The 17864-nt window shown below is 33.7% G+C and overlaps 1 protein-coding gene across 6 annotated transcripts in view; it reads right to left on the bottom strand.

The window, feature by feature from the left end:
* TBCK (TBC1 domain containing kinase) overlaps positions 1 to 17864 on the bottom strand; it is a 237930-nt gene that overhangs the window by 125726 nt on the left and 94340 nt on the right. For all 6 annotated transcript variants that reach the window (XM_082462789.1, XM_082462785.1, XM_082462788.1 and 3 more), the window contains one exon: positions 11563 to 11648. In XM_082462789.1, coding sequence (XP_082318915.1) covers positions 11563 to 11648 — 86 coding nt within the window. The remainder of the gene's footprint in view (positions 1 to 11562; positions 11649 to 17864) is intronic.

Here is a 17864-nt window from a genome sequence, read left to right on the forward strand (position 1 = left end):
TAATCAAACTCAAAAATTAAACACAAAAAATATTAAAAGCAGCAAGGGAAAAAAAACAAATAACACACAAGGGAATCCCCATAAGGTTAACAGCTTATCTTTCAGCAGAAACTCTGCAAGCCAGAAGGGAGTGGCAGGACATACTTAAAGAGATGAAGGAGAAAAACCTACAACCAAGACTACTCTACCCAGCAAGGATCTCATTCAGATTTGACGGAGAAATTAAAACCTTTACAGACAAGCAAAAGGCTAAGAGAATTCAGCACCACCAAACCAGCTTTACTACAAATGCTAAAGGAACTTCTCTAGGCAGGAAACACAAGAGAAGGAAAAGACCTACAGTAACAAACCCAAAACAATTAAGAAAATGGTAATAGGAACATACATATCGATAATTACCTGAAATGTAAATAGATTAAATGCTCCAACCAAAATACACAGACTGGCTGAATGGATACATAAACAAGACCCGTATATATGCTATCTACAAGAGACCACCTCAGACCTACGGACACATACAGACTGAAAGTGAGGGGATGGAAAAAGATATTCTATGCAAATGGAAATCAAAAGAAACCTGGAGTAGCAATTCTCATATCAGACAAAATAGACTTTAAAACAAAGAGTATTACAAGAGACAAAGAAGGACACTACATAATGATCAAGGGATGAATCCAAGAAGAAGATATAACAATTGTAAGTATTTATGCACCCAACATAGGAGAACCTCAATACATAAGGCAAATACTAACAGCCATAAAAGGGGAAATCGACAGTAACACAATCATAGTAGGGGACTTTAACACCCCACTTTCACCAGTGGGCAGAGCATTCAAAATGAAAATAAATAAGGAAACACAAGCTTTAAATGATACATTAAACAAGATGGACTTAATTGATATTTGTAGGACATTCCATCCAAAAACAACAAAATACACATTCTTCTCAAGTGCTCATGGAACATTCTCCAGGATACATCATATCTTGGGTCACAAATCAAGCCTTGGTAAATTTAAGAAAATTGAAATTGTATCAAGCATCTTTTCTGGCCACAATGCTATGAGACTAGATATCAATTACAGGAAAAAAATCTGTAAAAAATACAAACACATGTAGGCTAAACAATACACTACTTAATAACTAAGAGATCACTGAAGAAATCAAAGAGGGAATCAAAAAATACCTAGAAACAAATGACAATGAAAACACGACGACCCAAAACCTATGGGATGCAGCAAAAGCAGTTCTAAGAGGGAAGTTTATAGCAATACAATCCTACCTTAAGAAACAAGAAACATCTCAAATAAACAACCTAACCTTACACTTAAAGCAATTAGAGAAAGAACAAAACAACCCCAAAGTTAGCAGAAGGAAAGAAATCATAAAGATCAGATCAGAAATAAACGAAAAGAAAATGAAGGAAACGATAGCAAAGATCAATAAAACTAAAAGCTGGTTCTTTGAGAAGATAAACAATAGTGATAAACCATTAGCCAGACTAATCAAGAAAAAAAGGGACAAGACTCAAATCAATAGAATTAGAAAGAAAAAGGAGAAGTAACAACTGACACTGCAGAAATACAAAGGATCATGAGAGATTATTACAAGCAACTATATGCCAATGAAATGGACACCCTGGAAGAAATGGACAAATTCTTAGAAATGCACAACCTTCCGAGACTGAACCAGGAAGAAATAGAAAACATGAACAGACCAATCACAAGCACTGAAATTGAAACTGTGATTAAAAATCCTCCAACAAACAAAAGCCCAGGACCAGATGGCTTCGCAGGCGAATTCTATCAAACATTTAGAGAAGAGCTAACACCTATCCTTCTCAAACTCTTCCAAAATATAGCAGAGGGAGGAACACTCCCAAACACATTCTATGAGGCCACAATCACCCTGATACCAAAACTAGACAAAGATGCCACAAAGAAAGAAAACTACAGGCCAATATCACTGATGAACACAGATGCAAAAATCCTCAACAAAATACTAGCAAACAGAATTCAACAGCACATTAAAAGGATCATACATCATGATCAAGTGGGGTTTATCTCAGGAATGCAAGTATTCTTCAATATACGCAAATCAATCAATGTGATACACCATGTTAACAAATTGAAGGAGAAAAACCATATGATCATCTCAATAGATGCAGAGAAAGCTTTCGACAACATTCAACACCCATTTATGATAAAAGCCCTGCAGAAAGTAGGCATAGAGGGAACTTTCCTCAACATAATAAAGGCCATATATGAGAAACCCACAGTCAACATCGTCCTCAATGGTGAAAAACTGAAACCATTTCCACTAAGATCAGGAACAAGACAAGGTTGCCCACTCTCACCACTATTATTCAACATAGTTTTGCAAGTTTTATCCACAGCAATCAGAGAAGAAAAAGAAATAAAAGGAATCCAAATCGGAAAAGAAGAAGTAAAGCTGTCACTGTTTGCAGATGACATGATACTATACATAGAGAATCCTAAAGATGCTACCAGAAAACTCCTAGAGCTAATCAATGAATTTGGTAAAGTAGCAGGATACAAAATTAATGCACAGAAATCATTTGCATTCCTATACACTAATGATGAAAAATCTGAAATTGAAATTAGGAAAACACTCCCATTTACCACTGCAACAAAAAGAATAAAATATCTAAGAATAAACCTACCTAAGGAGACAAAAGACCTGTATGCAGAAAATTATAAGACACTGACGAAAGAAATTAAAGATGATACAAATAGATGGAGAGATATACCATGTTCTTAGATTGGAATAATCAACATTGTGAAAATGACTATGCTATCCAAAGCAATCTACAGATTCAATGCAATCCTTATCAAACCACCACTGGCATTTTTCACAGAACTAGAACAAAAAATTGCACAATTTGTATGGAAAAACAAAAGACCCCGAATAGCCAAAGCAATCTTGAGAAAGAAAAATGGAGCTGGAGGAATCAGGCTTCCTGACTTCAGACTATACTACAAAGCTACAGTAATCAAGACAGTATGGTACTGGCACAAAAACAGAAATATAGATCAACAGAACAGGATAGAAAGCCTAGAGATAAACCGACGCACACATGGTCACCTTATCTTTGATAAAGGAGGCAAGAATATACAATGGAGAAAAGACAGCGTCTTCAATAAGTGGTGCTGGGAAAACTGGACAGCTACATGTAAAAGATTAGAACACTCCCTAACACCATACACAAAAATAAACTCAAAATGGATTAAAGACCTAAATGTTAAGGCCAGACACTATCAAACTCTTAGAGGAAAACATAGGCAGAACACTCTATGACATAAATCACAGCAAGATCCTTTTTGACCCACTTCCTAGAGAAATGGAAATAAAAACAAAAAAAACCCAAATGGGACCTAATGAAACTTAAAAGCTTTTGTACAGCAAAGGAAACCATAAACAAGACGAAAAGACATCCCTCAGAATGGGAGAAAACTTTTGCAAATGAAGCAACTGACAAAGGATTAATCTCCAAAATTTACAAGCAGCTCATGCAGCTCAATATCAATAAAAGAAACAACCCAATCCAAAAATGGGCAGAAGACCTAAATAGACATTTCTCCAAAGAAGATATACAGATTGCCAACAAACACATGAAAGAATGCTCAACATCATTAATCCTTAGAGAAATGCAAATCAAAACTACAGTGAGATATCATTTCACACCAGTCAGAATGGCCATCATCATAAAATCTACAAACAGTAAATGCTGGAGAGGGTGTGGAGAAAAGGGAACCCTCCTGCACTGTTGGTGGGAATGTAAATTGATACAGCCACTATGGAGAACAGTATGGAAGTTCCTTAAAATACTAAAAATAGAACCACCATACAACCCATCAATCCCACTACTGGGCATATTCCCTGAAAAAACCATAATTCAAAAAGGGTCATGTAACACAATGTTCATTGCAGCTCTATTTACAATAGCCAGGACATGGAAGCAACCTAAGTGTCTATCAACAGATGAATGGATAAAGAAGATGTGGCACATATATACAATGGAATATTACTCAGCCATAAAAAGAAACGAAATTGAGTTATTTGTAGTGAGGTGGATGGACCTAGAGTCTGTCATACAGAGTGAAGTTAGTCAAGAGAAAAACAAATACCGTATGCTAACACATATATATGGAATCTTAAAAACAAAAAAAAAAATGGTCATGAAGAACCTAGGGGCAGGACGGGAATAAAGACACAGACCTACTAGAGAATGGACTTGAGGATACAGGGAGGGGGAAGGGTAAGCTGGGACAAAGTGAGAGAGTGGCAGGGACATATATACACTACTAAACGTAAAAGAGATAGCTAGTGGGAAGCAGCCGCATAGCACAGGGAGATCAGCTCGGTGCTTTGTGACCACCTAGAGGGGTGGGATGTGGAGGGTGCGAGGGAGACGCAAGAGGGAGGGGATATGGGGATATATGTATATGTATAGCTGATTCACTTTGTTATAAAGCAGAAACTAACACACCATTGTAAAGCAATTATACTCCAATAAAGATGTTTAAAAAAAAAATCTGTTGCTTAGTGTAAAAAAAAAAAAGATTGTCTTGAGAAAAAAGCACTTGGGCAATCATTTCAGGTATGAGTGAATGTAGGTGTTTTTTTCAAGAAATGCCATTTTTTACTTGTAAGAATGACATAAAAACAATATTTTTTTTCAGGTTTGGATATTTGGCAGATATTTCTCAAAAATGAAGTGAACCTGTCACTTCAAGAAACAATTCTAGCTGTCAGGTGAAGATTAGAATTTTGGAAAACTTGTATCTGCCACTGTTAGCTTGGCAGCTTCCCAATACTTAATGACTTTTTGGATGAGATCAGTGGTGATATTAACGAATGTGATTTTTTTGATATTGTATAATAAAATGTCTCATAGTTGAAAGATCTGCATAATTCAGTGCACCAGTATTTTCTAAATGACCAATGCACAACATTACAAAATCATGTATGGGTAAAAGAGCCATTCAAAGTCCAAGATAGATTGATGAACTTGAATATAAAAGAATCTGAAAAGTTCATTGATATAGTTTTAGATTGTACATTGCAATGAAGCTTTAAGAAACTACCACTGTGTGAAAAGGCCCTTTGCCATAACATGCCCGTGTAGGGCCACCAGATTTTCTTCATGTACTTCAACTAAAACAAGGCATTGCAACCGGACTGAATTTAGAAGCAGGTATGAGAATCTAACTTTCCTCTATTAAGTAGAAATTGCAAAAATATAAAACAGTACCACTCCTCCATTATTTTTTGTTTGTTTTGGAAAACAATTATTTTTCAGAAAAATGTTATTTTGTTAACATGCAATGGTTTCATTATTGTCATTTTTAAATAAATAAGTACATAATTTTTTAAATGTCTCAGTAAATACTAAGAGATATAAACCCACATAAAAACTCTTTGGGATACTTGATAATTTTTAAAAACGTGAATGGGTCCTAAGACCAATCAAAAAGTTTGAGAACTGCTGCATCATACCATACATCCTTCTTTTTTTTTAAAAAAATTGAAGTATAGATGATTTACAACATTGTGTTAGTTTTAGATGTACAGGACAGTGATTCAGGTTTGTTTTCTTTTGTTTTCTGTAGAGTACATTCCATTATAGGTTATTACAAGATATTGGGTATAATCCCCTGTTCTATGCAGTAAATTCTGTTGCTTACCTATTTTATGTATAGTAGTTTGTTTCTGTTAATTCCATACCCTTAATTTGTCCCTCCCCTGCTCCCTCTCCCCTTTGGTAACCATAAATTTGTTTTCTATGTCTGTGAGTCTATTTCTGTTCTGTATATAGATTCATTTATATTATTTTTTAGATTCCACATATAAGTGGTATCATATAGTATTTGTCTTTGTCTGACTTATTTCACTAAGCATATACTTCCTTTTACTTGTCTCTCAACCAGTATAAGGATACATTAGATTGAAAACAGAGTGAGGATTTACTAAAGAGGGAAACTTGCTGGATACTTAACTTGTATGTATGTGTTCTTAGCAAGAAGATACCAAAATATTACTTTGTCATTGCCTATGGAATTAATAAGTCTTTGGCTTCTGAGATATGAGTCCTTTCTGAAAGGTAATTAAGCTCTATCGTAAGAAAGAGAGCTCAGTAAGCCTTTTGTATTCAAGGGCTTTAAAGAACCCAAGGTCAGTAGAATGGGGTTAGGACTAAAGTCAGGGAAAACAGCAATAGCCAGACAAATGACACATCCTGGCACTCCACAGATGGATTAGAACAGGTTAGTGGAGAGACTCTAAACAGGGTGCAACTTCCTAATTTACCCTGTAACCACACTTGATAAAAATCTAAAAAGCTCTTTGTCACTCATCTCCTCTTTAGATTAAAACCTAAAATTTCTTTATGTAACAATAACAACATGAAGGCCAGGAATGAATGAAGGAACAAATGAACAAACAAAACAAACAAATAAATACATAAATATTTCTGAGAAATCCTTTCACATTTTTGGTAGTACAAACTCAGCTCAATATAAATTTTGAAAATGACAGTGATAAACTTTTAGGGAGGGAGAAAATCAGTAGTAGTATAAGCATCCATTAAGACTATAGTTAAATGACAATGGTTTTGCCAGCATACTTGCTTATCACTGAATTTGTTAGCTTTATCTTTAGCAGACAGTAGGTTCAAGAGGCACATATAGTACTGAGATACAGCCCTTATCATTTCTCTTACTGGCCACCGGACAACTTTTCATAATTTGCAGGTTGAATGTTATTTATAGCATTTCAGAAAAATAGTTTCCTTAAGAATGAAGACGCATACTTTCCTGTTCTCACTTCAAAGGCCTGGTATGTTTTCAGAAGCAGAACATACACCAAGACAGAAATGATAAAAATCACTCTGGCCCCAATTTTGCCAAATACACATTACTCACCCTATTTATATGTAAATCACATAACTACCATGATATATATAATCTAAGCATCACATCAGTGCACAATATTCCTAACTATTCAAGCTTCAGCAGTACTCAGTATTCAGAGTTCTGTGACCCATGGCAAATGGAAAGGAGCCAGAAATCACAATCTTTCCTGCAATAGGAGTCTGCATTTTAATGATGGAAGATTAATGAGGGCTTACTTTGATAGGATTAGTTATTGAGCAGGAAACTCAGTTTGGGATCTCATTACCAAAGTGTCCACATTTGCCCTTGATGAATCCTAGCCTGTACTGTTGTTGGAGGTGCAGAAAGTCACTTAAGCAATCATCTTTTTTTTTTTTTAACATCTTTATTGGAGTATAATTGCTTTTCAATGGTGTGTTAGTTTCTGCTGTGTAACATAAGCAATCATCTTAAAGGTAGAACACTGAAGGCAATAATTCGGGAAAAAAAAAAAGAAAGCAAGACTGCACATACAAACTAATGACATGTAACTAAAAATATGTGATTATTAATAGTATAAGAAAAATGTTAGAAAAATTCTCCATTTCATCATACCTCTCCCACCACTATTCATTGTCAATAATCTCTACGTTAAAAACATCATATCTGTTTGCAAAATTAAATTTAAAAATAGCCTCAACATATTAACGTTATCTCCAAACTTGAGAAACAGGCCAACAAAACACACACAAAAAATCAAGTTTTCAAAAAACAAAAAACAATCTTCCTATTAACATTTTAACTGTATTAAATATCTTTCCTTTTGCCCTTTCTCTGTGACAAAAGAATAGTCATAGAAAAGGGAATTTCCTCCAGGTTAAGATATATTCTCTTTCCCCCAACTTCTCTTTTGTTAACTCTAGGACTCTCAATAGTGATAGAAGTGTTCCCTAGAGGATGTTTGGAAATACATGTAGAGTCATTTTTCAGAAATAACGTGTAGGCATTTTATTGTCACAATGATTAGGGGATTATTATAGACAATCAGTGGCTGGGGGCCAGGGATGCTCAGTATTTGCCACATACTGGACATTCTCAACCCACAAGGAATTGTCCCCCACCCCATGTGACTTATGAATGTCTCATAAAACTAATCACACTATATATATGAATCAATATTACTTTCACATTACTAGTATTGAAGCTTTTACAAGAAGTTATACAAAAATACGCCAGTAATTACAGGAGAGGGTCATAATGGAGAGGGAAGCTAAATAGAATAAAGATATTGTATCAAAATTATTGAATTATTAAATAATTAACTCACCTTATATAGCAGCACATTTAACAAACACTAAAGTACCCTCCACTAAGATTTAACAAACATTAACTAACACTTTGTCACAAATGCTTTGAAAAATTTTTAAAGCAAAATAGTACATTATAGATTCCAATATAATGGAAAGCCCCTTTCTACCATTCCTCAATTCTAATTCTCTCTTCTTTAAATATTATGTTTTGTACTTTCTATAACTTCTGTAAGAATTCCTTCCTAGATGGAAATTATAAATACGACATTCCATATGTATGTCTTCTAGGCAAGCTAGAACTTATTTTCATGTATGGTGTGAGGTTGGCTTTGATTCCCACCTCTCTCCATATAGTTACCCAATTGCATCAGGGCCATTTATTGAATAATCTTTTCAAATTGACTTATACAGCCATTTGTGTCATATACCAAATTCCATATCTGGATGGGTTTATTTTGTGCTTTCTGTTTTACTAGTTTATATTAATATCACTGCGTTAGTTTTCTTTTGGTTAATATTTGCCTCATATTTTTTTAATCTCCTTTTTGACCAATATCCTTAAATTTTTACATTTGTCTCTTATAAATAGCATATAGATGGATTTTTTAAAATATCTAAAAATTTCCTTTATTAGGTAATCTACTTAGCTTACCCTGTTTCTGTGTTTTCTCTATGTTTTTAAAGGGGTGGATGACTTTCCTTTGTTCCACACTCCCCCATTCCATTTAAAAGTTATACATTTTCTTTCTATTCTTTTAGTGAGTACCATTAAAATTTTAATATGCATTCCTGTACTTCTACATTTCTTGTGAGCAGAGCCACTAAATGCCCTTTGTTCTGCAGTATAGTTTCAACGATGTTTGTATAAAAATAGCCTTAGTAAATAGAGATAGAGTCTCCTTTTGCAGCAACAGACAGGTTTTCTTATAGCCTCAGAGAAAAAGATAGCCTCTCTCTCTCTCTCTCTCTCTTTCTTTCTTTCTCTCTCCAGAGTAAAGGGAACATATGTTTACTATCCATTAAAAAAAAAAAATCAAGTTCCCTAAACTCGGAGTTCCTCTCCTATAACGCAATCCACTGCATTATGCAGGTATCATCTGGACCCTCTGTGTCGTCTCTGGGATTTGGAAGCAAGGGAAATCAAGACAAATATGCTAATGCTCATGCTGCTTGCTGTGCTGTGAGTGACAAAGTCCTTTGTCTCTGACACAGGAGTCTTGGATTTTCTGCCAATACCCATGAAACAGTACCAGGCTCATTTATTAGCTTTTGAGTAGGGTAAAATCAAATCCCAGATCTGAAAGGATGCCTGACTTGATGTCTAAATATAAAGAGCATATTTACTTTCCCCTCAAATGATACAGAATCATTAGAACACTTTTAAGTTGAAATCCCACTGACTCTTACGTTTCATGTTATTGTTATCTAGAATTTTACTTCCATCATGCTATTAGCCTTTCCCAAATTGATTTTACATATAAATATTTAATAGTCATTGTTTAATTAGATTGCAAACTTGTGAGGATTAGAGGAGTGCTTAAAGATGGTTAGAGCAGTGTTTAGTGCACAGTAAGCACTTAATATATGTCCACGTTATTTTTTAACAATGTTTTTTGCTTGCCTCTTCTCATATACCATACACTTTCAGAGTTTAATTTTTCTGATTAAGCCAAGATAAGTTATTTTTCCATATGTGATTTTTTAATACTATCTACGTTAATGAATATGTCTAAGGATTTTATCAGACTATCTTTATAATTCCATACATATTTTTCTACATAAATGATTCTTCTCAATCTAAAACTCTGACTAAATCAGTGTAGTTTTCTGTTTAGTCACTGAGCACAATTAGGTGTTTTCAAGGGAATTTTTTAAAAAGAATTATCCTTTTTTTTAAGTCTATATCATAGTATTTTTTCCCTCAGAAACCTAAAACAATTACCAACTCGGCAATCAGTTCCTTTATAATTTCTTCAACCCTAGCCATAAGATTTAATCTAGTATTGTCTTATGCCATATCTCACATTTATAATGTGAAGCAGGAAAGGTAGGGTTATGTAAAGATGAATACTTAATATGATAATATATATACTTGTTAATTTTTTACAAACTTTTCTATCTCTATACATAATTATAGGGTTTGATCTTATTTTATTTGTTTTATAATATGTATGTATATTTTTTGGAGCCCTCATTGAGCAAGCCATGTACTCAAATGAAAGGTATTTCTCCATAGGCCTAGAAGCAAATACCACTGTATATATGAAGGATGGCTACTTTAGGCCTGACGATGACATCGCAGAATTACAGCGCAACACACAGAGCAATGAACTAGAATTAGTACACCTATGTTTTAGTCTCTGTTCTCCCACTGGAAGATGAACCAGACTAGGGGCAGACGGCTGTCAAATGACATAAGTTAAAGTTTTATGTTCTGAGACTATTTAGTTTTGTTACCTTCTCAAACACTAAATTTCTTATCTATTAACTGCTGAAATTACTTGCTTCATACACCTTACAGATTTGTCTTGAGAATCAAATGAAATGTTTGTGAAAGTATTTTTAAACTTCAAAGCACCCTGCAAGTATTTATACTGTAAGTGTTACTGTTAACACTTTAAATGCATTAGTATAGTGTTAATATAAACATTTTTCACCCCTAGTCTTACCATCAACATACGGGTTTCTGGATATAAGCCTTAAGAGGAAAGGTATGATCAGGAAACAAAGAAGGTTAAGATGGAATAAGGAGATTGTTATCTCAAAAAGGTTCTTTTTTGTTTTGTTTTGTTTTACGAAGTCCTATGATACTGTACTCCAACTGTCTTTTAAAAGAGGTTTGAGTCCGTGTCACATACTACATGTGAGTAATAGGCTAAGCTACACCTTGGCTAACCTTTGACAGTCAACTCTGACTTTCGGTTTGATAAGGAACCCAAGAAGCTAATGAAGTAAGCCAAAATCTGGCAAAGTTTCCAAGGTAATGTATCAAGCAAAACACAGAAGCAGCTACTTAAGAAGTTACTAAGTTCAAATTTCCTACTTTTCAAAAACTGGCCTGAATATCAAAAAGTCCAAGTGAAAACTGCTAACATCACAGTTTAATACAACACTCACGCTACCGGGTTTTTAAAAATTATTTGATAGTATCAAGAAAAATAAGATACTTCCCCTTTACTTAAAGTGAGACTATGGAAGGTAACCACACAAACTTTATAACAAAAGACTATAATTAGTAGCAGAAACTTGTTTAGATACATGGACTTCTTAGGACAACAAAACTTTAAAAACAGTACTTTGTTGTGCTGCCAATTTCCGCTTTATTTTTTTACCTCATTTCTATTAATGCAACAAGTACTTACATCTGGAATAAATCCAATTTCATTGAGATGATTGCTTAGCTCTGGATCATGGAATGCAATCATCTGAGAGAATACAGTCAGATACTCTGAAATGACAAAAAAGTTTAAGACAATCTTTTGTTTTTTACATAGTACTTCAAATAAAGACATTAAATCCACATAAATTACAGTTTTATTTACATTTTGAATGAGATTTGGTTTCTCCATGAAGAGAACATACTTTATTTTGTTTTGTTACTACTTCAAACATGGCTAATTATTAAACAAACAAAGCTTTTCATTAAAAGCTATGCCACAGCTTATTTTCTACCTTCAGAGCTGTCACTTCATTTCCTGAATCACAAATTATTCACATGATGAATGATTTTTTCCTATTAAATTCAACAAAATCATTTTGTCTAGTGATATTCAATCTGTCTTGCATTTATTAATTGTTCAGAAAGTGTAACAGATACTTAAATAAGGAACAACACAGTCACAAATAGAATAATTACACCTCAAGTTTGTTTACATATACAGATATATGCATTTGTTCCAGTAAAGTGAAGACCCAGGACAGATCCTAAGGCCCAGGGAACTTCTGGGTTTAACTTTTCTTTAACTTCTTTTTTTCTCCTTCCAATTAGCAATGGTATGTTTATAGTCCTAATTTACCTAGAAGCCAGAGGTATGCAACATCAACAATCATAAGTATTCAACTTTATGTTGATGAAACCATATAGTTATTAACTTTAAAAAGCACACTTCATTTTAAACTAGAAAATCATGCCTCAGGCAATTGTCCACACCTATGCTCCAGTTTATTAAATATCTTTCTTATCTGAGCCTGATAAAAGATAATTACTATGTAGGATTACATGGCTAATTAAGGATCTATTGAAGAAACCTAATCCATCATGAAAACATTTTCCTTGTATTCTGCCAAACACTTATGGTTGGATTTATATGTGTGTTATAACTGCATACATATATATACACACACACATACATATATAAATACACACAAATATATATGTGTATATATATATATAAAATACACATAAATATGTGTATATACTTATTTTGCATATTATTGTATACCATATATGTAAATATAAATTACAAGGCTGGCAAAAGTTTTGGTTGCTCAGGATAAGCTCTGGAACGAGATACAGTATGGTTTGTTACATTCAGAAAAATTTCTTTAAGGGGGAGATACGACAGAACTGATGGTATCAGCACTATGTCAAATTTCAAGTTATTTCAAAAATGAATTTAAAAGTTCCTTAGAGCAAATTAAAAAAAACTGAAATGCATATATCCTTTGATTTATAAACCAACCTGAGAGAATTTAAGAGGAGCTACAGAAAAACAGACTGGTAGTCAAAATAAAACAAAAGATCCCATGGATACTACTGCTGACTCTTTTAAAATATTCATAAAATACTCTAATTGTGATTTATAATAATGAAGATTTGCATCTAGAGCTATAATAACCCCCAAAACAGTATTTTCTAACTGATAGGTGACCTATGTAAGGATAAATGTTATTCTTAAAAAAAACCCAAGGTATTTATGAAATTTCCTCTTAAACTTCAAGTGAGGTTTAATGTACTTTTGCACACAATCATGTCTTATATAAATTTCTGTTTTACTGAAACTTTATACTTTTTAATTTTTTGCAATGAGATATAAAATGAAAAAGTCTTTTTCCCTTCTAATCCCACCATATTAAAAATTCTTATTCCTCTCCTATAGAATAGTTTTTTAAATTTATCATATACTTTTAAATGACAATTCTCAAAGAATTCAGTGTAAGGATTTTATATGACACTATCATATTTCTCTGCAGCTGTTTATAAATAAGCTACCTGTTTTCAAAAAATTTTTCATAAAAGAGATACAGAGATGAAATTTTATTAAGTCCCACACATGGATAGCCTTATTTTTTCCTTTTCGACCAGTCTTTCTGCTTTCATTCTCTTAGCAGGGGTAAGGAGAAGATGAAGGATAATGGGCAACAGATTTAAAGCAAAAGGTGTCCTCTGCTCACAAACCAAAAATGGCATTCTCAATTCTGTAACTATTTGTAATTTTCCTTCAGGTTGCTAGTTTATCCTGAAGAAGGAACTATAGATAAATATGCAGAGAGTCATAAATCTCTTGTCAACTAAAATGTGCACAAACTAAATCATTTGGTGACATTAGACTTACGGCACCCAAAAGAAGTCAAAGTTATTTTACTGCAAATGAACCCAAATTAGATTATTTCCCATTATTAAGTTTGCCAGCTATAAAATTTGGCTTACTGTCTAAAGCCACAAGAATAAGCACCAACCTTTATGTCTAAATGGGAAGAGGGGGTTTCAAAAGAAGAGAAAGGAAAGAGAAAGGCAATTTTTAGGGCTATATTTGTGAATCATTTTAGTTTTTGCTCAGATACCCCACTCTAGTAAAGAAAAAATCTACAAGCAGCTTACTTAATAGATCTTGGAATATTTCTAGTAATGGTAGAACATTTTCTGTCTCAGGAAATACCTCCTTAGTCACATGATGCAAGACATTCTTGAAAATGCTCAATGTATTTCCTACTGTCTTCCAATATCCTATCATTAAAGGCATCCATGACAAAGATGTGCATTAAACTGGAAATATGCAATGTACTGTTTTTCCAAATATATAACCTTTAGAGTGAAGTTGCATACTCTCCTTCTCTCTTTGCTAATGTTGGATGAGAAAGGAGATTTATATTATATTCCCATTTGACAACTGGACTTCAGACTTTGATGCCTGTCTTCCTTTGTCCCCCTAAAAGACTTATTGAAAGTCTATGTGTAGTGGGACCATACATCCTAGTTTACCTGGGAGAGTCCCAGCTGCCAACGGTAGACTCAGTGTCTGGTGCATTTAGTGCCCCTTCAACCCTCAAAAATATCACTATTTAGTTATATATTCATCCTAGCTATGTGTGGCACTACATTAAATGTTAGGGACATTACAGTGAAGAAGATACTTCCCTTGCCCTCAAAGGATTTATAAACATATACAAGTAAACAAAAAATTGGAGAAATTTTCCCAATTTTATTTCCCAAGTTTATATGGTACTTCCCTCTATCTTTCCCTTTCTGACTTCCACATCTTCTAATGGTTCAAGTGTGACTATGCCTTGGTTTTATAAACAGTGTAACAATATGCTGAATGTTGTGGTGAAATTCCAGTGGCTGTTTTGGTGAACACCACACATAGTACAGTGACTTCAAACAACAGTTTAAATGTTTTATAGGCCAGTTTTCTGGGTTGTTTCTTTCTGAAGTGCAAAATGACATTAAGGTATAGTTGGATCTTCCATGAAGGATTAGTTTCCACCCTTAATAACTAAGTGGCTGCTTCTCCTCACCGGCCTGAACCTGCCTTTTTTTCTCTTCAATACCTTAAAGTATGTCTGTCTTGCAAGTTATAACCCTGTTTTCCAATATCACTGAAACTCTAATCAATCTATCCCTTTCAAATCCCTCCATTTTCTTCAATCCAACTGGCACTCTAAGGTTCTGAATCTAAGAGTAATTTTAATAATCACAGATAATCTTAGGGGGCCAACCCTGAGTTGTTTAATCAGTATATTATTTTTTAAAGTTCCTATGTGTTGGTACTTTATCAACTCGATGGTAAATTTGCTGGGGACAATTTGATAGTGCCAAAAATGATTATGAATATTAATTTCAGCAGAAGTAATTAAATGTATTATCTTCTTAAAAATATCTGCAGGTAATAAGTTAATAGAACCACGGTTAAAAAACAAAACAGAACAGGACATCTTGACTAAATAGATAATTTTTCTCTCTTCTGTAAGAGGCAAAGCATTGAGTCTTAGAAGCATATAAATACTCTATTTTATGAAAAACTTTAAAATAAAGAAGTTTAAAGTTCTATTAGAGTATAATTATAAAAACACATTTTGGGACTTCCCTGGTTGTACAGTGGTTAAGAATCCACCTGCCAATGCAGGGGACATGGGTTCGAGCCCTGGTCCAGGAAGATCCCACATGCTGCGGAGCAACTAAGCCCATGTACCACAACTGGTGAGCCTGCACTCTAGAGCCTGCAAGCCACAACTACTGAACCCACGTGCCACAACTACTGAAGCCCAAGTGCCCTAGAGCCTGTGCTCTGCAACAAGAGAAGCCACCGCAGTGAGAAGCCTGCACACCGCCATCGAAGAGTAGCCCCTGCTTGCCTCAACTAGAGAAAGCCTGCGGGCAGCAACAAAGACCCAACACAGCCAAAAACAAATAATAAATAAATTTATAAAAAATAAAAAAAAAATAAAAACACATGTTTTCAAAGAAGATTTAATGTTGCTATTGAATATAGAAACTTTTCATCTCAGTAGAGACAATTAAATGACTAAATGAATATGCAGTATTACAATTAGCTGTTGAATTGATTGGTTTCATATGACACAGGAGTTTTCCAAAACTATGGGAAACAAAGTGTGTACGTGGTATTTATGCTAATCAAAATCAATGTTATTTTGAACTGTAAAGCTTAAAACACCATAAAACACAGGGGGACAGGAGGACAATCAAAGAGGGAAACCAATAAAATGAGAACTGAGTATTTCTAATTCCAAGCCTAAAATACACATTTTGAAGAAGAATAAATCATTGCTCTTCCATAAACTTTGGCATCCAATAATCACTGTACTGTTTCAGCTCATTCTTTAGCTCTCCATCCCTCTTTCTCTGGCTCCATGGACCAGATTTGACTACTGGCTGTTTTATCAATCCATTTTGCACTTTTTTAATCTCAGTTCTTTTCATTGTCCTCTGTCTTCAGAATGTCTTTCTCCCTTTCACCAAGCAAATTCCTACTCAAATTTCAAGTTCGTCAATAAGTATCCTGTCTCTTATGAAACCTTTCCAGACATGCCGTTTCTTTCCTTTGCCACCATAAACAAAGTTAAAAAATCAAAATAACCTCACCTCACTTCTTCCTCTGGGCTAACATAGTAATATGTATACTTATTTCATTGACTTATAATTAGTTATTTGCACATTTATTTCCTATATTTGGCTATGAAATCCCTTGGAAAAAGACTGAATGTTAAAGTACATTACTGATTAATCAAACTAAACGTGAGTCTTTTTGGCCTTTCTGACCAATCTCTCCAAATTTGTGCTGTGTACACTGTGGTTTCTCTTGTATTTCCATATATGAAACAAGATATGGTCTTGCTTATTTGTATAATAAGCCTTTTCAAAGGTATTAAAGAAGTTCATAGTTAAAAAGTATGAAAACTCATCTTTTTCAATATATATCTATTTGAAATATGAAACAATTTGTGGAGAAATGAAACTTTTTAGAGGTTAAAACAGGAATCTCTACCGAACCAATATAGAAGTTAATGTAATGGAAGCTATCTAATATGGCCCTGTAAGAGCTGGCCATCTAGTGAGGCACCATCCAGCCATCTCATAAATAACATAACCAACTCATTTTATAAGTCCTATTCTAATTGTTTTTCTGAGAATTCTCCAAATATCTTCATCTTTCTTAAAGCACAGGAATCTAGCTAAGCACTATGCTTGTAGAGGCCTGACAAATTTGGAAAAAGATTATTTCCAGGCTTTCATATATGAAAGTTCACTTAACACTACAGGTTCATGTTTATTTTTCCAAAAAAAAAAAAAAAAAAAGAGCTAAGACCATTTTATTTATTGTGGTCTATATTAAAGGCAATGATTCCATCAGACAAAAAGGGTGCATATACTTTTCCTTTTAAATGTATCTTTCATACATTAGAGCTGTGGCTATGTATCATGTAGCATGCTATTACTCTTTATTTCAAAGTAATTTAAGGTGAGACATAGAAAGTGGATTCTGGTAAGATATGCTTAGGAGTGTTTTGCTCAAATGTTTTATTACAGTCAAAATTATTTGAAAAGCACATTTAATATATTACAGACATTTCACTGTAAACATGATCCTTGTAAAAGTTATATGGAATATTTTATAATGTGGTATATATTATAAATAAACACTATAAACTGTATTATTAAGAAAAATACAAATAAGCCCTATGGCATTTTTTTTAAAAACCAAACTTGAGTTTAAAATTTTGACTGCTCTTTCTATAAAAATTGAAGAATACATTTAATAAAAAGATACAGTATTATTCTAATAATTGTCTTGCTAAAAATGTCTTTTTTATGTATTGTGAGTCTTAAAATTTCTAATGACGTTTCATTGACTCCATACATTTAACCTACAAACTACAAATACTAACTCTGAATCACAGCAAATGGGAAGAGAATTTGATTTAT

This window comes from Balaenoptera physalus, assembly GCF_965194825.1.
Source record: "Balaenoptera physalus genome assembly, chromosome: 5".
NCBI lineage: Eukaryota > Metazoa > Chordata > Mammalia > Artiodactyla > Balaenopteridae > Balaenoptera > Balaenoptera physalus.